The sequence below is a fragment of the Pseudopodoces humilis genome, chromosome 19 (genome assembly GCF_049639895.1).
Source record: "Pseudopodoces humilis isolate 2021_Gansu_Grassland_sample_001 chromosome 19, ASM4963989v1, whole genome shotgun sequence".
In the NCBI taxonomy this organism is placed as follows: domain Eukaryota; kingdom Metazoa; phylum Chordata; class Aves; order Passeriformes; family Paridae; genus Pseudopodoces; species Pseudopodoces humilis.
The window spans coordinates 8,915,517-8,939,073 of NC_142218.1; the positions used below are offsets into that span (position 1 = coordinate 8,915,517).

The 23,557-nt window shown below is 50.0% G+C and overlaps 1 protein-coding gene across 4 annotated transcripts in view; it reads left to right on the forward strand.

Moving 5' to 3' along the window:
• Positions 1-297: 297 nt before the first annotated feature.
• KCNQ2 (potassium voltage-gated channel subfamily Q member 2) overlaps positions 298-23,557 on the forward strand; it is a 74,610-nt gene continuing 51,350 nt past the window's right edge. For all 4 annotated transcript variants that reach the window (XM_005524792.2, XM_088064484.1, XM_088064483.1 and 1 more), the window contains exon 1: positions 298-593. In XM_005524792.2, coding sequence (XP_005524849.2) covers positions 298-593 — 296 coding nt within the window. The remainder of the gene's footprint in view (positions 594-23,557) is intronic.

The following is a 23,557-nucleotide window of genomic DNA, read 5'->3' on the forward strand; positions in this document are numbered from 1 at the left end:
CAATGCCAGACCCTGCTCTTCTTGCGGGGCGCGGTCGGAGCCGCTTTCTTTTCAATTTTGGTGGGGTGAGGAATGTCAAACCCGGATTTTTGGGAGTGGGGGGAGTGCGAGAGGCTGCTGCCGGAGGGGGATGCCAAGGGTTAAGGGGGCGGGCGGCGGCGGGGCGGCGCTGGCGGAGCCGATTGCAGCGGCTCCTGCGGCTTGGGGCGGCCCCGGCGCGGAGCGGCGGGGGGGAGCGCGGGGGGAGCCCCCGCCGGAGCCCCCGCCGCCCCCGGCCCCGCCGCCCCCGCCGCCACCATGGTGCAGAAATCCCGCAACGGAGGCGCCTACCCCGGGCCCGCCGCGGAGAAGAAGCTCAAGGTGGGCTTCGTGGGGCTGGACCCGGGAGCCCCGGACTCCAGCCGGGACGGAGCGCTCCTCATCGCCGGTTCCGAGAGCTCCAAGCGGGGCAGCATCCTCAGCAAGCCCCGCTCCGGGGTCTCGGGCAGCGGGAAGCCCCCCAAAAGGAATGCTTTTTACCGCAAGCTGCAGAATTTCCTCTACAATGTGCTGGAGAGACCGCGGGGATGGGCATTCATTTACCACGCATACGTGTGAGTAAAAGGGTGGGGGGCGAACCTGATGGCAGAGACCCCCCCCCGGTTCGGGGTGCCCTCCTCCACCCCCTCAGCCCCCCAGATGCGCCGGAGAGGAAGGATGCTCCAGCTGCAGAGCGGGTGCGGGGAAGGGATGCCGGGTGCCAGGGCGGCTTGGGGAGCCCCGGGGGATGCTGCGGGGGGCGGAGGCTGAGCCGCTCCCCCCATCCTCTCCCAGACCGGTCGGGCCGCCCGGCCGGGCCGCGCAGCATCCCGCATCCCGCATCCCGCATCCCGCATCCCTCGCCCCAGCCCAGGCGGTGCCCGGGGACGGGGCGGTGATGGCCATCCGGGGAAAGGGGCGGGGGGGAAGAAGCTGCCCCTGCAGAGCTGGGGGGTGGCTCCCAGGAGAGGTGCGATGCACCGAGCCCCTGTCTCCCCCTGCCCGCTGCTGCTTGCGGGGGAAGGGGCTGCTCATGCGGTCGGTGCAGGGGGCTGGAGCAGCGGGAGTGATGGGTAGCGACCGTTCCTCCGTCTTGCTTGAAATCACCATAGCAATGCTGTGAGCAGAGGAACAAAAAGCTCTGCTCAGGCACCGTCTCTCCTCCCCCCCACCCCCCAGCATCCTTCCCTCTCCGGCCCCATCTTTGCCTGCTGGGTGGCTGCAGTCGGTTTGGGGCCGGGGTTGGTTCTGGGGCTCTGCTCAGGGTTCTGGAGGTATTTCTTGCCCCCGTGGGAAGCGTCTGAATGGGAGATGTGTCTAGAAAGAAATGGTAATCAGTGTCTGGGGCTCCCTGCCTGTACAGCCGAGCGGTAAACAAAGGAGCATCCCTGGGTGCACATCTCCCCCTGGGACCGGGTTTTGGGTAGAAATGGCCCAGCTGACCCGCGTTTGGCAGAAGGATTCCCTGAATCTCTGAAGCATTGCTGCATAGGAGCGCAGATGACTTCCCGTTGTTCCCAGGATTGCAAAGGGAGGGTCAAGATAAATCTCGGTGTTACTGCAACTCCCTTCCCTCTGGGACTTTCCACAGTCCCACCGGGCTCTTCCGCAGGCCTGGGCTCAGGCTGAGGTGTTCCTACCCTTGGTGCCAATGGCTTTTTTTGTTTCGTTTTTGTGGTTTTCCTCATGGCCAGGGCCTCTGTCAACCACGGCAAAAGGATTTTCGGGGCCTTTTCTGATTTTTTTCCCCCTCTCCATCCTTTTGCTGTTGTGCTGCTGTAAGATAAGGAGTTGGGATGTGCTTTCTGCTCCTCAGCCATTTTGTACATTGAGGCCTTCCTTGGAGGTGTTGGTGGGACCAGTTGGAGAGGGGAGATGCTGGCTGGGTGGAAGGGGGAGATTTGCTGAGCACTGCAGCGAGTTGGGGTCCTTGGGGGAGCTCATCTTACCAGGGAAATGAGAGAGGAGAAGGGAGAGCATCTGTGGAGCTCAGCTGAGGAGTGTGAAGTCCAGCACTGGGCATCCTGAGCACCTTTCATGCTTCGGCCATCCTCTGGAGTTGTGGGTGGTTTAAGTCACAAAATCTTCCAGAGGGGCCAGGTGTTCCTGTTGTGAGCTGGGTTATTGCCTGTGTGTGCACTGAGGGTGGGGATCTGTGTGCAATGTGCACTGTGTGCTGATAAACACAGGTGAGAGCACAGCTGGGGGACACGGGGGTGACAGTGACAGGGATGGAAGGGGCTAAAACCCAAATGACAAACAGCAGGGCTAGCGCTGACTGCCAGGGCTCTACAAACATCTTTGGCTTCCTCGGCTAACTTCTGTCTTAACTTCTGACCTGTTTGGCTCTCTGTGGTGGCATTTGCTTGGGCAGCCAGGAGAGCTCCCAGGGCAGGAGCAGGGTCACCCCAAACTGCCCCATTCCCAGTGCTCCTTGGCTCTCAGCACGTAGCTGCATCCTTCCCATCCCAAGCAGCTGCGTTTGTTCTGGGCTTGTGACTCCACTTGTATCCACTGTGGCACCACAGGGAGCCGTGTAAAACCAGCCTCTGCCCCCACCCCTCAGGCACCTGCTGGGAAATGGAGGCTGAATTCAGGGCTGAAGTGGTAATTGCTCCAATGTCTGTGAAGAGTTGGTGATATCATTATTTCATACGGTGTATTGGGAAGTTGTGTGGACTCCAGTTTTCTGTACTGTGCACATGATAGGCTCAGCCTTGGCAGTTAGCTGTTAGAGTGTTTGAAGAGCTGAAGGATATGGGAACCTTCACACAAAGTTACCAGGATAAGCTCACGCATCAGTTATCCCCCCTTTCTGCCCGAGTGAGCCTGGCATGGCCTGTGCCAGGTCTGTGAGTGCTGGAATGGGTTTTGTAACTGGAAATCAGTAATGCAGACTGACAGGACTGATAAAAAGCTTATTCAAAGGTGTGGGAGGATGACAAGACTGTCTCAAGGTCACAAAGTTTGTATGTTAGAGCTGGAGCCATTCCCATGTCCCAAAGGCCAGGGAAGTGCCCTACCTGTGCTATTGGGGTCCCTCTGTCTCCTCGTGCCCCAAACCTCATTTTGTGCCAAAGCCTGGAGCACAAAAGCACCTTTATCCCTCATCCTGAAGGAACAGAAGACTGTGGATGAGGGTGCCCTGCCCTGCCACTGTCCTGGGCTCAGTCAGCTCTCTCTACTGCCAGCACCCCTATTTCCCTGCTCCTGCTGCTCACGGGGACTTCTTGCATGAAGATTTACTTCCAGTGTGAGTGACTTTGTGATGCTGCAAGGCTGGGTTTTATCTCAGAGATGCTCACAGACCCAGCTGACTTTCCAGGCACAGAGATGCTCCGGGGCTGCTCAGGCAGCTCCCTGCACGCAAATCCAAGACAAAAACTTGAGATTCTCCCAGCATGGAGATATTTTAATAATTATGAGAGTACTTACTTGGTAAGTAGCTCTGCTAAATTCCTGCCTGCAGAGGCCCAGGCTGGTTCTGCACAGGGCCATTGATGCTCTGCCTTCAGATGCCTGTGCAGGTTGCATTTATTTCCAGTGCTGCATCCTAGATCCAATCCATCTGATTTAATTCCCCACCTCTTCCTGCTGTCGATCATTCCCTTTCACACCATTTCATGCATATGAAATCAGGGAAATTCAAACCAGGGAATCTCTCACTCCCCCATCCCTGGTCTCATCTCTGTTGTTGCCTCTCTAAAAGCGCCGTTACCTCTGTGAGAAAAGCACGGTTTTATATTTCTGTGTTATGATTCATTTTTGTACTTAATAGCTCTTCCTACACTGACACAACTGGGTGACCTGCTCTTGGGAGCTGTGTGTATGATATATATGATATATATGATTTATAATATATATTTTGCACAACCCCATGGACAGCTGAGCCTGGTGGGCCCCATTTTTGGGTGTAGTTAGACATGGTCTCTGGCTCCCAGAAGTCTGAGCCTCCTTTATCTCCCACCTTCTCCCAATATTTCCCTCAACATCTTTTTCTATTTTTCTATTCCCCCAACATTTTATTTTATTATTTTTTTGACAGATCCTTACCAATGCAGCACATGGCTTCATTCAGTTCAAGCTGAAACTTGAAAAGTTCAGCTGTGTCTAAATAGCAGGTCAGGCTTTCTGAGGGGTGCAGCAGCACTTCGATCTCAATTTAGATCTTTGTGCAGCTGGGCATTTGGCATCCAAAATTTTTCCATTCTATTACTCTGGATTATTTTTTTTCCCTTCTAGTCCTTTTGGCTTGGTTTCCATAACCTGTCCTGTGCTTAGGAAGGGCTGAAATTGCAATATTTGAAAGTGATTTTTTGTCCCTAACTGCCATCTTAATTCAGGAGGGATCACTGTGTTCTGTGCCAGCCTAATCAAGGTGCTCACCCTGGATCTGGGGTGTCTGGATGCACATTTGCTGATCCCTGGGTGAGCTGCTCAGGTTTGGTCCCTGAGCTGAAGAAGGGGCTGCATTTGGAACAGTGGCAAGAAAACAGCCTGCATTCAGGCACTTTTAAAGCTGTGTGCTCAGGAACCAACATAATTCTTGCATTTCCTACTTAGAATTTACAGCCCTAATGCACCTCTTTAACTGTGTTAAAAATAGTTTGGGTGCATTTTTCATCTGCATACTGTGCACCATGCATTTAGTTAATTAAGCAAGTGCATGAACTTAAATTATAATGAGGAACATTTCCTCCCTGTCTAATTCTATTAAAATTTCCTTGTACCATCCCTATCCCATTTGTTCTTCCCTTCTCACCCAGACAAGCCACCTCTCTCTCCAGTGTCCTGCCTGCACTGCCTGCATCCTGGCATGGCCATGGCTGGCACAGGGGGAGCAGAGAGAGTGGGTGAGGTGCTTCCCTGGAGTTCCAGGGTTTCTCTTTGCAGAAGTGACCTCTTTTGTGACTTTTTTCACTCCTCAGAAGTGATGAAAGCACTGTTATTTCACATAGATCCATTCCCAGATAATCTCTTACTCCAGAATTCGGGGTAAATGTGGTCTGACAGTCTCGATTGTCCATCCCCAAACCCTGAGGAGAGGTGATTCATGGCAAGCCCTCACCACCCTCAGCCAGGGTTGTCCTGGGCAGGTACGGTGCCACCAAACTCAGCCCATCCACCAGTGACGTGCAGGGACCTCTCCTGGATTCTCCTTCACACCTCCAGGCTGAGTGGGATGAAGGGGCCAGTAAGGATCTCCCTCCCACGGGTGCTGAGCTTAATGGACCTGCTGAGCCCTGACCTCCAGTGCTTCTGCCCTGAGCTGTGGGGTTGTGTCCACCCCAGGGACCAGGGACCTTCCTGGTGATCCCACCAGGTGCCTCACCAGCTCCTCTCCAGCTGCTTAGTCAGAGCTTGGTGGGAGCAACCTGATTTCAGTCGCTTTAATGTGTCACGTTCCAACCATCACATTCACCCCACACTGACATTAAGGAAATGAAAAACAAGCTGATCCTCTGGGTCACCTCCTTTTTGTGCTGCAACACACCTCAACCAGATGAGTCTTGCTATGGTTCAATGTATTAAAAAAGGAATAACCCAAAATGCAAGCCCCAAATCCTGTACTAAAGGCAAGATGGGCACAGCTCAAAGAGATATAGTTATAAAAATCAGGTTTCTTGATTTATTTTTTTTTTTTGCATTGCAGTAGAAGGAAGGGATGACAGGGTGAGACACTGTCCAGGATGAGCAGGGCACAGGGTTTGCCTGCCTGGCATCAGTGGTGCTCTCAAGGATAAAAAGCATGTAAATTTAGTGTTCAGCTTCTGGGAGTTAAGCAGCAAACACTTAGCCCTGCACAACCCTTTTTAAGGTAGCCCAAATGCTCACTGATTTCTCAGTTCCTGAGGAACAGATTGTTCTTTAAATCATGGTGACAGGGAGATGTGCCAGTCCCTTTTCCTGGGAAAAATCTCATATAATCATGTCATCTCCTGTGGAACAGATATGGTAGAGCTGAGAAAGGTGGAGAGTGGTTCCTACAAAGGATTAATGGCCTGTCCCTGTTGGTGTGATGTCCCTGTAGATCAAAGAGAGGAATCTCCAGCACTGAGATACACATTTCTTTAGAATAATGCAATGATTTTTATCCCCTGATAGTCCAAAGGGAACCACATTGCAAAACCAGATTGTTGTGGTGGTCTGGACTGTTTCATGAATCTATTTAGAATGCATTTAGAGTGTATTTAGATGTACTTGACTAGTGAACACATGATGGCAAAGCCAGGTAGTGCAGAAGGACAGTGCTGCAGGGTCCTCCACCACCATGTATTTAAATGGCTCCTAATGAGGCTGCAAGACAAAAAGATGTGGGCTATTCTGACAGCCACCTGTGATGATAGATGATTCCACCAGGACTGCAAGAGTAGATATTTCAATGCAAATTTTGCTTTCCAGTAAGAGCAATATGCGTGATGAGCAAGTTGTGTGAACCTGCTCAGCTCCCTGAAGCTGTGGTGGCCTCGGCTCCCCACATGGTTCTCGTGGCTCACCCTGGGTCAGCTGCAAACACAGCCTCCTGTGACACTGCCAGCAGAGGTGTCTGGGTGGCCTCGTGGGCATTTATTGTGAAGCACTGAAATAATTACTTGCAGTGTTTGGTGGGGAGTATCTCGCACAAGGCACTGGCTGGGATGGCAAGAGCTGCTTTGTTACAGCCTCGGGGCCGCTTGGCTCTATGACTGCCAATCAAGGAGGGAATGCAGAGAGTTCCTGCAGAACTCTGGTCTCTCCTTGGCATCACTCCAGCCTTTTAATGTGCTTTTTAGATGTGTGGAAAAGTTTTGGTGTTGGTAAGCATCCATCCAGTGATTTTTTTTTTTGAGTGGATTGGATGTCAAAGAGCTGACTTTTCCAAGTGAGGAAGCAAGAAGACCTCTGGAATCTTCTCACCTCTCAGTCCTGCTGGTGATTTAAAGCTACATCAGAGTCACTGGGGTTGCTGGGTGAAAGCTTTTGTGACTGAGCAGTCACTGGACTTGGGACCTATAATATCCAGATGTTTAAGGTGCAGTGAGCTTTCATTGTGAATTTGGTGATGCTCAGACACCTGCTGGATTCCCTCTGCAAATCCCACAGGAGCCTCAGTGCAGGTTTAGCAGGGCAGATTTGCCTTCTGGAGGTGCCCATTTCTCTCTGTTGATGGCAGAGGGAGTCTAACTTCCCTTGCACACCTCAGTGAGGGCTGGGTGGGATCAGTCCAGGCAAGGAGGAGAGAAGAAAGAGCCTGGCATGATTTCAAACTGAGACAGGAGTGAGTGGAGGCATCTCCCACCTCCTGCCACAGCCTGTGGGAACTGGGGTGTTCAAAGCCAGAACTGCACTGTGGACACCCCAGCAGGTAAGGTGGAGAGATGAGGCTGATCCACATTGAAATGGGATGACCTGGATCTGAGATCCACCTTTGAGAAGTGGTTTGGAGAAAGGAATCTTTGTAGCAAACCCTAGTCAACTCTTGTGATCTGCAGCCCAAGACTGGAAAAAATCCGAAACAATCAAGCCTCGTTGATTCTGGTTGTAGCTCCTAAGCAGCTCCAGTTGTGTTCCAGAGTGAGGTGCCCAGTTGCCATCTTCATTCAGAGATCCTCCTTTTTTTACTGCCTCCCCTGGGAGGGTGGGACAGGGAGAAGAAACAAGAGGACAGGCAAAGGTAGAGGGAATGTCTGGGTTAGGAGGCAACCACTCTCTGTCTGAGCTTCCCGGCAGTCCGTCGTGCCTGGTGCTTGGTCTCTTCAGGACAGATTCTGCCTTCCGGAGGGTCTTTCCCAGGCATTCACAAATTCCTCATTTGTAAACAAACCCTGATCTGCCTGGCAGTCCTGCTCTCTCGTTTAGAGCTCTGCCAGCCCTGGGGAGGTGACAGTGTGGGAGCAAATTAGGGCTGGGGTGGCAGCAGAGCTGCTGTCACGCACTGCAAGGGATGAGCACAGCAGGGCAGGCACTCCTAACGCAGCTTCCACAGCGAGCCTGTCACTCTCCATGAAGTTATCATGATGCCCAGGAAAAAAATAAGCTATCAGAAATCCTGACTGAGGGGTGACTTGTGTACACCTCGTGTGTCTCCTGTGTGAGGGCAGTAGGTTGTGCCTGGGTACTTGTCTGTTTCTTGCAGATTTGGCTTGGTATGGTGGAAAAAGCTAATATGGGGTGCAAAAGGAAAAGAAAAAACATCAGTCAAAGAATAGTTAAAATGAATAGAAAGGGAAAATATTATTCTGTTAATATTACAGCAGTTAATATTATTCTGTTAATATTATAGCATTAGCAGTGCAGTCTACAGGCTTCTGTTCTGCCCATCAAGTCAAAAAGAGCCAGTCCCTGCTGGAAGACTTGGTGTACTGAGCATTTGAGACACAGAAAAGACATAAAGTAGTTGTTTGGGCACTGCTGGTAAATGTTCTTTTTGCTCCACTTTTCTTTTTAACAGCGTTTCCTGTCACCCGATTTGCTTTTGGATTGGTGGTTTGGTTTCTGTCTGTGCTCTTGGGTTTGCAAAGGAAGGTGGGGTTGGCTTTGGCCAACCTGTGGTCTGAGAACCTCAGCAGGGCTAAGGTTGGGCTGGGAGCATGAAGGTGGCATCTTCTCCATGACATGGATCACCCACAGAGGAACAATTTTCTGGGATCTCATTGTTCATTACAGATGCAGCATGTAGAGAGGGCTGTGAATGGGTCTTATTGACTTTCTCCTGTTGGAGTGTTTGTTACATGTGGCAGTGAAATGACAGCTCTGGGAGATGCTCTCTGCATGTTTATGGGTTTGTGCTCAACTCAGAGTCTCAAAGTGGCCATCAATTGAGTTTATGCTGGCTGGGAGGTTTGTTACCTGACGTGAAGAATGTAATAAGGGATGTAAGAGCACTCTGTCTTTCACTCAACAGGAGAGCAAAATAGGTAAATATAAATACCTGTATATTATAGCTGGACAAACAGAGAGAGGCTCTGTTTGCTCCTGCCACTTCAAGACATATGGTGGGTAAGCCTGAGTGCTTCCAGGAGTGCCAGTGAAAAACAAAACCTCTTCCCAATAACAAGGACTACTCAATGCTCTTCAGGCAGGTAGACTGCAGGAAGGGCTTAGGCTGGTGTGACCATTGCCTCAATGCTGGACATTGTTATTTTTCACTGGTTACTCATCCTTCCTCTTCCTTTTTGCCTGGCAAGGCTGGGAATGCCAAGTCTTGCCCAGCTGACCTATTGCTAGGCCTTCCTCCAAGCTTTCTGGAGTTTATTAGCAGTGATTTGTGCTTTAAGGACTAGTGAGATTCCTGAGTCATCCCCCTAGGCAGGGAGCTATTTATTTCAGTGTGTGTGTTACACTCCCTGGGAGTGGGTGTCTCTCTTCCGCTTTTGGATCCTGCCCTGACACTATATAAAGACTCCAGGCTTGAATGAGCAACAAAACCAACCCTCAAGCTGGCTCCATCCTTTGGAAGATCCGTGCTGCTGATCCCATCTCCCCTGGCTGCAGGAGCATGGCTGTTTGGAGCATGGGTAGGAGCTTGCATGGGATGTTTGTCCATCTCGGGGTGGGGAGCAGCTGGACAGCTCGTGGGGACCTGAGCACACTCTATGTCCTTGAGCAGCAGTTCTTGCTCTTCAGTGGCTCATGGCTGAGGGGGAGGTGGGATTTGTACCCTCTTTTTTTTCCCCCAGAGGTTGCTCTGCTGATCCTGTTGGGTTTTTGATTAGTGTGGTTTTCATTAATCAGAAGAGATGAGGCATTGAGGAGCTGTAAGTCTCCACTGGTAGCAGAGCAGGGACTGGAGGTGCCAAGGGCAAACGTGGCTGGGCTCCTCTGAAACACTGCCAGTGCAGCAGTTTTGTGGTGTCCTTTTCCCCAGGATGGGCCTTTCCAGACACACCCCATGCCTGCAGAAAGCTGCCCTGCAGTGAACTGGGGGGAAAGGAGTAGCACCTCTCTGGGAGCTGCACAGAAGCCAGCGTGTTAATGGCAGTGTTTATCCAAAAGCTGACTTCACACCCAATTAAGCATCACCCTGAGCCAGAGGGACAAGTCCTCATGTCATTATGTCTTGAACTCAATTGCTGGCACTTCATGAGGGCTGTGTTTCCATAGCCTGAGGGAATGGAGCATTTAATGCGTATCAGCTCTAAAGGAACTTGGTTAATGTGATCTCTGGTTTGGTTCTTGTGGGTAGGGGATGCACATCTCTGTCATGGTCTGTTTCTTGGTTATGGATATTCCTGTAAGGAAGGGAAAAGACTTAGAGAGAAGGAGAATTTCAAGACCTCTTTGTCTGTAACTTACTGGAATTTTGCATAGATTTTTTCTTCTTCTCCACATTTTCTTCTTTTAACATCTAGATGTTTTTAATGCTATTCTTAATTAGCAGCTTCTCGCTTATTGTGCCAGCTAATGAGGAATAGGAAGAATTTCTGCACTAACCTTTTGTAGCTGATGATGTTTTTATTTTCTGCAACATAAGCCAGATATAATTTGAAACCTTCTCTGAGCTGCCCCTTCAGACCCAGAGCCTGCACCCTCCTCCTCGATGCAGTTGTGGGTGGTGGGAGCACCTCAAGTCATATTAAATGACACAGAGAGAGCTGCTGAGGTTTGGTATGAGGATCAGTAAATTAATGGGATAAATAGAATCATAGAATTGCCCTAGAAGAGACCTTAAAACTTATTCCACACCCCTGCTATAAGCAGGGACAACTTCCACTGTCCCAGGTTGCTCCAAGCTCTGTCCAACCTGGCTTTGAGCACTTCCAGGGATCCAGGGGCAGCCACAGCTTCTCTGGGCAACCTGTGCCAAGGCCTCACCACCCTCACAGGGAAGAATTTCTTCCTAACCTGATTCTGTCCTCTATCTAAACTTAGATAACACCATGTAGGTATGAAACTTGGTTTTAATTTGGCAATGATTTTAAACAATCTTAGTATGTGGAGAATTATTTGGGGTTGTAAATATAGGAAAAGGTAATGGAAGCATCTGAATATGACAAATGAATAGGACTCTAAAGCTGTTTCTATCTTACTGTTTTTACCAGGAGGTGGAGATGCAAACATCTAAAAGTAGGTGGGGCATATTCCAACCTTGGGTCTCACCCAAACTTTGGAGACCTACTAATAGCTCAGGGCTTGATCTTGCCTGGACTTGGTCCATCCATCTGCAAGAACTTGGGCACCTGGGGAGCACCTCCGTCAAACCTGCCATTTCTGCTTCCCCTCTTTGCAAACAGCCTTCTGTGTGTGTATGTTTGGCAGAGAGCATCTGCCCAAACCCCAGCCTGCTGTAGGTAAATGGGCTGAACCTCCAAAAGGACTCAGTCCTTTCTGGCCTTGCTCTTCCCCCCTTGGGAGCTGGTGGCTACTGAAGATCACAGAGAAATGATTGAAGGTAATGAGATGCTTCCCCATCTGTTTCTGGGGAAGCCCCTCTACCCTGCAGCCACAACCCCATGGGATGTGTTGGGAAGAGTGGCTGGAGTCAGGCCTGACCCTGTGATGGCATTCCCTGCTGGCTGCAGTGGCCTGGTGGGATGTGCATCCCATCTGGGAAACACTAGGGCTGCTAGAGCCCAGGGCAGCAGCACAGGCCTGAGGAGCTTGCTCACTTATTTTCTATTTGCCAAAAGAAAGCAGAAATTAAATGAAGATTAATTAAACTTTTTTTTTTTTTTTTTTTTTTTTTCCCCTTCCTGCTTCCTCTTGCTCTTTGCTGTTTCTAGGGAAGACTGAAAATATGTGCAGGAGAGGAAGCTCAGCTCTGAGCATCCTTTCACAGAGCATATGCCCCCCCTGGGACTGCAGGGAAAGGCCCTCTAATTATGGGGAAAGTCCTGCGAGGCCGGGTTACACAAGCAGGATGGAGCTGCTCCTTGGTTTAGCAGCAGGCTGAGGATGCTGTGACTCCAAATACTACCTGGCTGTTATCCATTCATCGCTCTGTGTGGCTGAGTGACCTGAGCGCACAGCACAGAGCTCGCACGCGGCTCCGAGCCAAGCAGGGATAGCGGGAATGTGCGGGATCATGAAAGGGCCGCTGGATATTTACAGTGCCCGCTGACATAATTCCCAGGCAGCCCGAGCAGGTCTCGGGGCCGGCTGACAGTCGCCAGGGAGATGTGGCTGCGATGGCAGCAGTGAAGGTGACTCCTGCCCGGCTCTGGCAGGAGCTGCTGCCCTGATGGGGACTCGTGCTGCTCATGGGCTCCGGAGCCAAGCCAGCGCCCAGGAACGGGATTTAAGGCTGTTGCAAACGCCTTGAGCTGTTACCTAGGGGTGGACTGAACCTTTGGCTGTGGTGCTGGGCATGGCCTGGGGTCGTGTGCTGGAGGACATTGCTCCTGTGAGCTCCCGGGTGGCTTTGTGCTGTGGTTTCAGATGCTGTGCTGGCTCGGGTCCACGTCAGCCCTGGTTGCTGGTGTGCTTTGCAGTTGTTTTGTGCCAGGCTTTGTGCTACTCCAGAAGGATTTATCTCTTGCTGAGGGCCATGGACATGTCTTGAGCTAGACCTGGGCTTTACCTCAGCTGTGCCCCTGTGTGCTGGGGGGAATCATCACCAGGTTTTCCAGTTGGCAGCTGAGGGACAGAGGAATTCAGTGACACAGAATGCCTGCAGCATAAAAATCCAGCATCCCTGCTCCCCAGGCTGTTACTCTAGCCTCTCCATCCTCCAGCTGCAATAACCATTTCCCATACAGACTGGGAGCCTTCAGGATTTGTCTTTGTCCCATCACACCTTCCTAGGTTTTGCATTATTAAATATTGTCTCTGATCTCCATCATAAATGTTTTTAAGGCATAGTTACTTATCAGAATAGAAAATGCTCTGGTTTTGGCTTCATCTGCTTATGGGATTTACAATAAATGAGAACAGTTTTTAAAAAGGGGGCTGGAGGTGTTCAAGGCCAGCTTGGACGGGGCATGAAGCAGAGGTCTAGTGAAAGGTGTCCCTGCACATGGCAGGAGGGTGGGGACAAGGTGATCTTTATGGTCCCCTCCAACCCAAACCATTCCATGATTCTATCAAAACCAAAAAAATCATGAGGGGCTTCAGAGGCAGGTAAACAGAGCAGTGAAACCTTTCCCAGAGGATGTCCAGTTTTGTTCCAGTGGGCGCTGATTTGTGTCTTCTGCTGAAAACAAAAGCACATTCATCAGCGCTGATAGGCTGAAGAGTGTTTGCTGTGACTTCCACAGTGCCAGGTTATAAATTGTGCTCTGGAAGTGCTCCTTCCCACATCCCCACCACCCCCTCCTGCAGCTGACAGTGGCCCCAGCAAACCAGCCTGGCCGTGTTAGACCCAGGACTGCACCTCTGGCTTAGAGGGAGCAAGGAGAAGGTGCAGATGCAGAGCAGGAGACCCAGGGCCAGCTGCTGAGCTCAGTGCTGGTTTCCTGTGGCTCCTGCAGTCCTGGCTGCGGATTGCCGTGATTCCCAAGGTCAGATTGGTGCTCGCTGCCTGTAAGGAATGGGTGGTACCTGCAGCTCTGCAGGAGATGGCTTGAGCAGCACAAACCCAACCGTGCTCCTGCTGTTGGTCATTCCCTTGCTGCAGCAGGGTCTTGCCCCACAGCTGGGCACATCTGTGTGTGTGTCTGTACCAGGCACCTGCAGCATCCCCGAGTGCAGCTGCTGGATGTGACCCAAGCAGGTGATTCCCTGTTTTTCCAGAGGAATGAACTGTGGAAGCTGCCTTGGGAGTAAGATGGGAATTTGATGTGTGATCTCACTGCTGTCAGGCTGGCTCTGATTTCCTCTGGACCCCAGGGGAGAAGGACCATCTCCTCCTCCTGTTCCCAGGCTAAGCTGCAGCGGCTCTCCCAAGCAGCAGTACAGCGATGCCGCAGGGCTGGGGGAGCTGCTGGGGGACTTGGATCATGCCTGAGAAAAGGGGGTTAAAAACAGGTTTTTGCAAGCCTTTGCCTGCCATTTTAAACGGGAAGGATGTTTCCCTGGCAACGAGATGGATGCTTCCCAGCAGAGCATATGGCTTCCATCGACTTTGATTTACCAGCGTGTTGAAATGGCAGCTAGATAATCTCTCTCCAGCTTTACTGTGTCCATGCCCTGTGTCCCTGTTCCTGAGGAGTTTTTAAAGGGTCCAACCCCTGCAGTGCTGCTCCTGCTCCTGTCCCAGGGCTGCTGGGGTCCCGTGCCAGGGCTGGGTCTGGGGACCTCTGCAAAGAGGGACCTGCACAGAAGACCTGAGCATCACCCAGAGCAAGGAGCTGGAGGGTGGGAAGGAAAACCTTCCCTGTCTTTGCTGCCTTTCCCCAGCCATGCAGCTCCTCCTCCTCAGAGATTATAATCCACAGCTCTCTCTTCCTATTCTCCTCCCTGCTTTAAATCATTTTTAGATGTTTTCCACCTTTCACCACACAATCATCTGCCTCCTGCAGCTTGCTATTTATTGTTGTGTTTACTGGCACAGGGAAATAAGTAAAGGGAACAAAACTGTCATTTGCTGTGCGGGGGAACATGGGGGAGCTGCTCTCTGGGAGCTCGTGGCTTTCCCAGGCTGGTTGGTGTGTGCCAACCCCATGGAGCTCACGTGGCAGCCTCCTCTGAGGGGCAAAAACAGAGGGCAAGAGGTTCTTATCCTCACTGCTCCCCATCACTTTGGCAAACTTGATGAAAATCAGCCAACAGGTCCAAATTTTAGGTAGAGACAGGGTGGCAGCCAGACAGGGCAATCATGTGAGGCTCATCCATTGCCTTAGGAGTCAGGAGATGCACAGATCACCTGGTTGGTGCTGTCTGAGCCTGATTCCCTCCTGCCCATGTCTGGGTGCCTCACAGCAGTGAGCAGCAGTGGGGGCAGGTGTGGGGTTTGGGAACTGGCTGGGTAATGTACCCTTAGCTGAAGTGAAGGGGTTGTGCTGACTTGGGAACTGCTGCATTGCAGGGACAGCTGGAGGGGGACAGGTGTCATTCCTCCCCCCTTCCACTGATGGATGTTTGGGGGGAGCTTTGGGTGAGGCAATGTCACCTTTTTTCAAGTATCCAGGTGAGCACAAAGGCCCTGACCTGAACGTGCTGGCTCTCAACCCCAGCCCTGCTTGCAGCAGGCCCCCAAAACTGCCCAGTTCAAACAAGACTCCCTCATTAACTGAGGCTTCCTTGATTTCCTGTGCCAGGGCCATGGCTTTCCTCCACTTTCTGGAGGGTTCAGCTCTCTGGGCAGCCTCTCCCTCTGCAAAAGGTTCTCAATGTGTGAGCTGCTCCACACCTGGCCATCCACCTGCAGAATGTGGGTTATGCCAGGGAAGAAGTGAGAGGTGACAGAAGCGAATAATTGTCCTTTGGTGCTGGGGATTGATTTATTAGGTGCAAAGAGAGGCTGTGTCCTGGCAGACCTGGCGCTGTCTGTGCAGGTGTCACGAGCTGGCCGCTCTCTGCCGTGAGCCGAGGAGGTGCCCGTGTGGATGGTGGCAGGATGATGTCCCCATCGCCCCTGGGGAGCACAGGCCTGGCAACTGCCCTGGGAAACTTTGCTGATGGAGAGGAAAAGGTGCAAAAGGACTTTTGAATTCAGAGTTTCAGCTCCTGGGAGACTCAGAATAGTTCTGTTAGTGGTGAATTTAAGCAGGGATTGACTGGCAGCTGGTGTGATGTTCTCCCCTCCCTGTGGCATAACTGGGCTGGTTCAGCAATTTTTTAGGGCTAAAGAGCACTGTCTTCTAAATGCTGAGCTCTCCAGAGTTCTAAGTTTGTTTTGCATCCTTCACCCTGGGCAGCTCCTCTGGGCTGCCTGTCTGCATGGCCCAGATGCTGCTCCTGGAAAAATGTTCCCATCCTGACAGGGGCAGCTTCACCGGCAGGGAAAGCACCAGGGCCGTGTTCTGCCACGTCTGCCAGGTGAGGATCATGATATCCTACCAACGTGGGGAGGGGATGCAGAGCTCCAAAAGTGACCACTGGCCTTTTATTTCTGGTGCTGCACCTAATCCTGCATTTTCTCTTGTGCCAAACTCAGGTGTCTCTCAGGCATCGCGGGGTTTGGACCCAGCTGAGCTGGAGCCTCTCCTGTGGCAGTGCAGCCCCTTGGCTTTCAGGGGATTCTTCCTGATTTGTGCTGGAGTGTGAGAGGGAACATCAGTCCTGAATATTGTGGCATTCCTGTTATTCCTTGTGGGTTTTTTTTCACCCAGTTTGGAGGTCATAATCTTTTGGGGACTGAAATCATAAGGCTGTAAACCAATTCTTTTGCACCTTTGCTGTGAGTTCCTGCTCACTGCCTGGGACAAGAGAGGTAAAATTAAACAGATGTTGAAATTACCAACTCTCAGGCATATTATCTGGGCAGTTTGCAAATGCTTCCTTATTTTCCCCAAGACTCTGTTAATTAAACAAATGAATGAACAAATGAAATTAGCAGGGCTTTGGTAATCCTTGCATTTTACACTTTGGTGTTATCCATTAGCCTCTGGTTCTCAGAAACCACATCCTTGTCTTTTAATTATCAAGGAATGAAGCTGGGATGGACCCTGGGAAGTGACTGGGGCATCTGAGTGCCTTCAAAATTGCCAGTATCTCATCTGTTCTCCTTCACTCTTAGCTGGGAGGGAGCCCAAGAGCAACAGCTCTGGGGTCCTGCTTTTACAGGAGCAAAGCCTAAAGTCTCACCTGTGGGGAAACTGAGGTTTTTAAAGGCAGCACAAGGATTTTGAACCATTTAGTTGCTTTCCGTGGGTCTGGGACAGTTCAGGTGGCTGCTGAGAGCCGCCGAGTCCCTGTTGCAGCAGCTCCCTAAGGATGGATTTTTGCTGAAATTCGTGGTGCTGTAGAACTAGTGCAAAGTCAGAGATGGGGAAGTGAAGCTGAAGGAGCTCAGTGGGATGGAGCTCGTCCTTCGTGGGCAGGAAACCTCAGGCTCCAGCTGAATCTCTGCTTCTGGGACAGACCTTTGAAAAAGCGGCTACTATTCCTGTCTGCCGCGGGAACCAGCCCGATTGGAGACAATCTTCCTATCTGCAATTAGACCAGAGCCTATTTTTGTATATCACATTCCCTCGAGGAATGTTTAGATGAGATGCAGCATTACATTTTAGAGGGACAGCTTTCTTTTAACCCAGTTTTGGAGCTCGCTCAAGTCGGATGGAGTGACTTGCCCAGGTCAGTCAGAGGAGTTTGACCTCAGCAAGAGGAATTTTAATTCCTGCATTCTCCAACCATGCAGCATTTCCTTGGCTTCTGAAATTTACTTTTCTTGAGGTGTTGAGGCTTAAGAAACAGAAATAACTTGATCTTCAAACAGGGATAAAGGTTGGATCAGGAAGGTTTGTATTCCTGTGCTCACTAGCAATGATTTCTCCAGGGTGGGGAGGAAGCAGAGGCTCTTTTGGGGGAATACCCTGTGGGATGAAAGAGAGGCAGTGCTCAGATTTCAATCTGAATAATATGGGTATTGCATGAGACAGCAACTTTCCCTCACATTAAAATCAATGAACATGATCTGAATAAATGCCTGCACAGACATTTTAAGAATTACTTAAATGTCCAATATTTTATACTCTTAATTTACCTCCCAATGCACTATAATTGCACCGTGGGCTTTAGGATTCTCTCCCATGAACCATTTCTGCAGCTGCATGAATATATTTCTCCACACCAAATTTTTTGAAAGAAAGCCTGAGCCCAGCAGAGCTGGATCCCAGCAGGAACAGACTCTTCTGGCAGGTGCATGGGCTTGATTAATACTTTGGGTTTTCCTCCAGACATCTGGCTCCTCTGAGGCTGCGTGTGCAGGGTGAGGAGAATACGCAGACAAGCATTTCCAAGTGATTCATTCTGGGTGAGGACAAAGCGGAACATTGGAGCTAGAACTTTGCATGCAGTCATTATTATTAATAAGGCTTTTATTCAGCCTAAGTTAGATGATTAGAGCCAGCCTGTAAAAAACCCAAGCAATTCCTTACATTTAACTCCTTTTCCCACTGTAAGTGTTCAGATCTTGATCTCCATTCCCTGGCATTTCCAGACGGCTTTTGTTCTTTGAGGCTTCAATCCAGAAAATCTCTTAAGCTCACTCTTGCTCCTAAGTGTGAAGACACACAATCCTTTTCTGGACTAGGGACAAGTTATTTCAAGTCATTTCAATTTCAGCTCAGATTCCTGCAGTCCAAGGGTTTGGATCAGGATTCTGGCACTCCTGTTACAAGCAAGGACAAAAGGCTGGAGGAGCTTTTGGAGTGGAAACTGATTTCAGAAGTGGTGGATATCGAAGGGAAAATTTCCTAAATCCTGTTTTTATTTCTGAGAAATGTGCTTCCTAAATAGAAGGAAAGCAGGGCAAGAGGTTTTCCTGTGACTAGGTCGTGCCACTTTGCCATGCTCGTACCAGGGTGTTTCACAGATGTGTAGATGTGGCACTTGGGGACATGCTTTAGTGGTGGCCTTGGCAATGCTGGGGAAGAGTTGGACTCAAAGATCCCTGAGGGTTTTTTCAACCTAAATCATTCTATGATTTTCCTTCCCATCCCAGGGCCAGTCCTTTAACGTGGATCTGTAAGAGCCATTTCTCTGTAGCCTGATGAATTCTCACCTCCCAGCACACCATCTAAAGCCTCGCTGTGCACACCACAGCCTTCCCTGGAACGCTGCTTAGGTCCTCTGGAGATGCTCCAGCTCACCTTTCAGACCACCTGCTCCAGTGGAAGGTGTCAGCCCCAAGGCAGGGGCTTGGAATTAGGTGATCTTTAAGGACCTTTTCAATCCAAACCATTCCACAGTTCACACCACAGTCCTCAGTGTTCTTTATGGCTTTGTACAAGCAAGGAGGTTCTTGCCAAGGCTGCTCAGGCATCACCTGAGTGCACTGAGAATGCACAGGAGCTGAAAATGTTGTCCCAGACAGGCATTTGACAATGATTTATTAAAAAGTTTATAAACCATGACAATCCCTGCCTTGGAGCCAGCTGGTGTGTTCACCACAAACAATGTTTCCTACCCACATGGATGCTCAGGGATCCTCCAGGCTCATCCAAGGAGCAAAATCTCAGGAAAGAGGATGGGGCTGGGCATGGCCAGACCTGAGGGGATTGAGATGCCATCAGGAGTTATTTTTGGGAAGGAGAGCACCAAAAGGCAGGACTCTCCACTTCTATTTCCAGCTCTTCTAGTGACAGGATTTGCTTTGGGAGATGATTTTGGCTGAGACCAAGGGATGTGGGAACCCAGAGTGAGGTATTTAGGCTTCTATTCAGCCTTGGAAATGAGCAGCCAGGTTGCAAGTCACAGCAGGATTGCTTACATGAATAAAGATGATGGATGCTCCTGGCTAAGGGTAGGTGCCATACAACAAAGTCTTTATTGCTGGAAAAGTCATGGCTTTCTCAGCGTTTTTCTTCTGACTCAATGGAGGTTTAAATTGAGCTGCAAATACTCCCATTCTGATTTCAAGGCTCTCTGAGCACTAAAAGGCATTTGCCAGTCTCTGTTTTTCTTAGCTGTGGATGCTCTTTCACCTTCACTTATTGTCATTTCTGTATTTTCCTGGCCTTTGATTTACATCAAAGTTTTAAGTACTTGAACTGCAGCGTTTTACAGAGCCCACAGCAAATGGATTTACTGGGATTGCAGCTGGATTGCACATAAGCACGTCAGTTTTATTTTAGCACAATTATCAATGCCTTGTTTACATCCCCAAAGTAATTTTCAAGTGTTTTAAATGTTTTAAGTTGCTTTTCATTGTGCAGCTCTTGAATGCCTGTAGTGAAATACTCCTTCCTTTCCAGCTTTGCCCCTTCTAATTAAACAAATCATTAAAGTCCTTTCCCAATTCCAGGGAAAGCCATCAAAGTGGGCAACAAGCACAGTGGCTTATTAAAAGCTTCTGTCACCTCCTTGTGTTGTATCCATCTCCATCTCCAGGAGTCCAGTTGCTAATTAGTGGTGCTCCATCAGAAGAACCCCAACATTTCTGAATGTCAGTGAATGCTATTTGAATATGAGTATTTCAGGAATAAATTTAGAGGCCTTTTAAAATTCTTATGTAAATGGGCATGTAGATTCCAAGGGGGTTTCTTTTGGAAGGCAAATTAGATGATTAACCTGAGCAGCTTTATGATGATTCCATCATGTGCTTTCACTGAGGAAGGAAAGAAAAAAAAAAAGGGACAATCTTTCATGTTTCATGCCATTTTAAGTATTTTTATTTCCAAGGGGGAGTTCAGTCATTCCTTTTTCTGTTGCTAACCTGAAGCACGGTGGATATGAAATCTGGATATGCAGATTTTGGGCTGGGATTTAAAAACTGTAATAAGAAGCTTGCACGGGTGTTTTAAGTCAACATAACCTTTGGATGTAAAGTCAGACTTTGGAGGTCTTTGGATTTACTGGTATTAGCAGCAGTCAGATTTGCACAGCTGAGTCTTGGCTGAGCTTAAAGGTCTCAGCAACAGGTATGAGGGGTGTCAGAGCAGCAGAAGGTGCTGGGGGCCTGCAGGAATGAGGTGGGTGAGAAAATGCAATGAGGTGTCCTTCTCCAACGGGCAGATTTCTCCTTTCTGTCCCTCTGGAGAGGAGACAATGGTCCCAAACCACCCTGAATCCTGCCCGGAGTTTTGGGGACGCTGGGTGCTGACTCCACAGCAGGACCTGTCTGCTCAGGAGGAGGATATTGTCTTCTCCAATGTTCCAAGCAGAATTGGCATCTTTAATGTAAAAATCATTAGATGGGACCTAATTAATGTTCCTTATTGCACATGAACATTTCCCAGAGTCAGGCTGCAGACGTAATTTGCTTTCATTAGATACGTAGCTTTAAAAATTAGATTCATCCTAACTGCTACACTATTTATTGTCTTGTTTCCCTTTCCTTAGCTATCCATTATTATCTGGAGCCCTTTCCTGATCTGTCTGGGTAGATTAGGTGGAATTAAAGCAGAGTTCAGCTTCCTGTTCCCCACTGCCCTCCCTCTGTGGCAGCTCAGAGGATTCATGCCCTGATGTGCACGTACCTCCCAGCTTCTCTCCTCCACTCCTCTGTCCAAAGGGGATCTGCAGACCCCTCAAAGCCTCCCAGGAGCCAGACAGACCTCAACGCCCCCAGAACAGTTCCCTTGCAGAAAGGTGCCATTCTCTGAGTCTCCTTTTCCAGCCCCCAGAGGCTGGTGGGCCACAGGGCCGGGCAGAGGGGCTGCACATCACCGTGGAGCTATTTTGGGATTCGTGTGCAGCTCATCCTGTGCTGATCCAGAGCCTGCATCCCTTGCTGGCAGGACTGCTCCTTACCTGGTGGCTGGGCCAGGGAGATTCCTTACCTGTTGGGACTGAGCCAGGGGGAGGTTTTTGTCCCTGTGGGATTTGGCTGTGGATCTCCCATGCTCTGCTGGAGAAGCTGGTGCATTCCCTGCTGCCTCCTGTGCTTGGCAGAGCTGTAATTAATGCTGGCCCTGCCAGCCTGATCTGCATCAGGTCTCCCTGGCAATGGAAGCTCTGGGGAGCCCAGAGTGGAAATTGCAGCAGCCCTGAGCTGGCCCTGGGGAGCTGAGGAGCACAGGGAGGCCGGGAATGAGGCTGCAGGGATGTGCTGGAAGGGGGAGAAGCAGCAGCCACGTGTCCAACTGCTCCAGCAGCGCCTGGAGCTGCCCCAGCTCTCCCCATAACCACGGCTTGCACAATCTGTCCTTGGGATTTGAAGTGATAAAGCAAATTCTATTCCTGTTTGTTCCCCCTGTCCTACCAATATCTGTCTAGTGACAACTTAACATACAGGAATCCTCTTTTTTTTTTTGTGGTGTGTGTCCCTGCCAGGACTCATGAATTGATAATGGCTTCATTCTGGATCCATCCAAGGTGATCAACTGAGCAAAAACAGTGTGCAAGCCTGCTCTGATATTGGCACTTTGCTTTCAGCCTTTCCTCAGGCACTTTACAGTGATGCTTGGTCACAAAAACAAATACAACTCACAATCTACTTCTCTAATCAGAAAATGTAGAATTCTCTTTCCCTTGATCCCTTTTCATTATCTTATTTTTGCTTGGTTGGGTTTTTTTGAATTTTTTGGTTTTTTTTTTTTTTTTGTTTTTCTTTTTTGTCGTTCCCCCTTTCTTCTCTCATTGATTATTCATTTGTTTCTCACTTCAACATAGCAAAATTGCTATGTTTGTTGTTTGCAGCAAAATCTGGGCCATTCCAGGAGTGCAGCAACCTAGTTGCAGCTCCTTCCCTCCTGGAGTGTGGGATTCTGCTCCCCCTGCCACGGTGTGGGCAGCAGTGGGGCCCCTTCTCCAGCTCCCAGGGCATGGCCCCAGCAATCTGGAGGTTGTTGGGAGGGATGGAGTCCATCTGACTGCAGGGCAGGTTCTGGTGGGATTGTTTATGGCAAGTGTTTTAAAAAGACCAGCCTGGGGAGAAAAGAACAATTAAAGTGAGACCTGGATAAGGCATTGAGTGATGTCATGAATGGGATTGCAAGTGAGGTTTTCTTACTCTCCTGAGGTTGTTTCAAGTGTCTGCACACTAAATCTGGTGTGAGAAGGAGAAATTTGCAGTGAGAAGTCAGGAAATTATCTGCCTGATACTGGATTCATCTTGTGGCTGATAAAGCTCAGCCTTGGCTGAGATGGCTCTGAAGGTCCCTTACTTCCAGCAGTCCCTACCTCACCACCATGTTTCAGCCTGTGGTTCGAATAAATACTGCAAATCTCCCTATTTTTACTTGTTACCGTGACATTAATGGTCACTGCAAAGCCACAAGCACGACCTGGTGGTGTGAAACTCCTTTCCTTTATTCACCAAAAAGCAGCAGCCCCCACCAGCAGAACCAAACCTTATAAATATTCACAATGCAGTTTGTAGGAATGCGAGACAAAGTCAGACAAATGAATTATTTAATGCTTTTAAAGAATGCAGCTTTTAGTTTCTCCTTGCGCTGGCCTACTTTATTGTATTAGTAAATCGATCCCAAGTAAATTAATTTCCCTGCTTTTGTTGGAGCAAGCAGTGGGCAGGGGTGGAAGCCTCCATCCTTGAGCAGATGCCAGGACACCTCGGCAGCTGCGGATTCAGGCGCTGAGTGTCAGAAGAGAGTCGAGCTCCTGTCACTCATTCGGTGCCCTTTGATTTGCATCAGAACATGCAGCACTGGGCAGCCTGGCTGGGGGCAGGCAGTGAGTGACAGCCTGGGGTGGCACTGCCCAGGCTGCTTTTGGGAGGCTGCCCGTGGATGTAGATGTCAGTGAGATCTGGGTGCACGCTGGGGTTTGAGCATCCCCCCAGTTCTGCGGTGAATCAGCGACTGAGAGAGCTGATATCAGAGTTGTATCCCCACAGCTTATGGCAGGATGAGGCTTCTTTTGTCCCCAAAGAGCTGGGACAGAGAGCAGCCCAGCTCCCTCCCCAGTGCCAACAGCACCAAAATCACATTCCCTTGGGCTGGATCAACCCCCATGTCTGGCCACAGAAGAGCAGAGCAACAGCCACCCACCACCAGTGATGCTCCAAAAAACCCAAAAAGTTGCCAGCCTTTCTGGGCAGCAGGAAGTTAACGTGGAGTACCTGCCTGAGAAAGGAACATTAAATCCACCCAAAATGTCCTATTCTGGCAAGAATTGC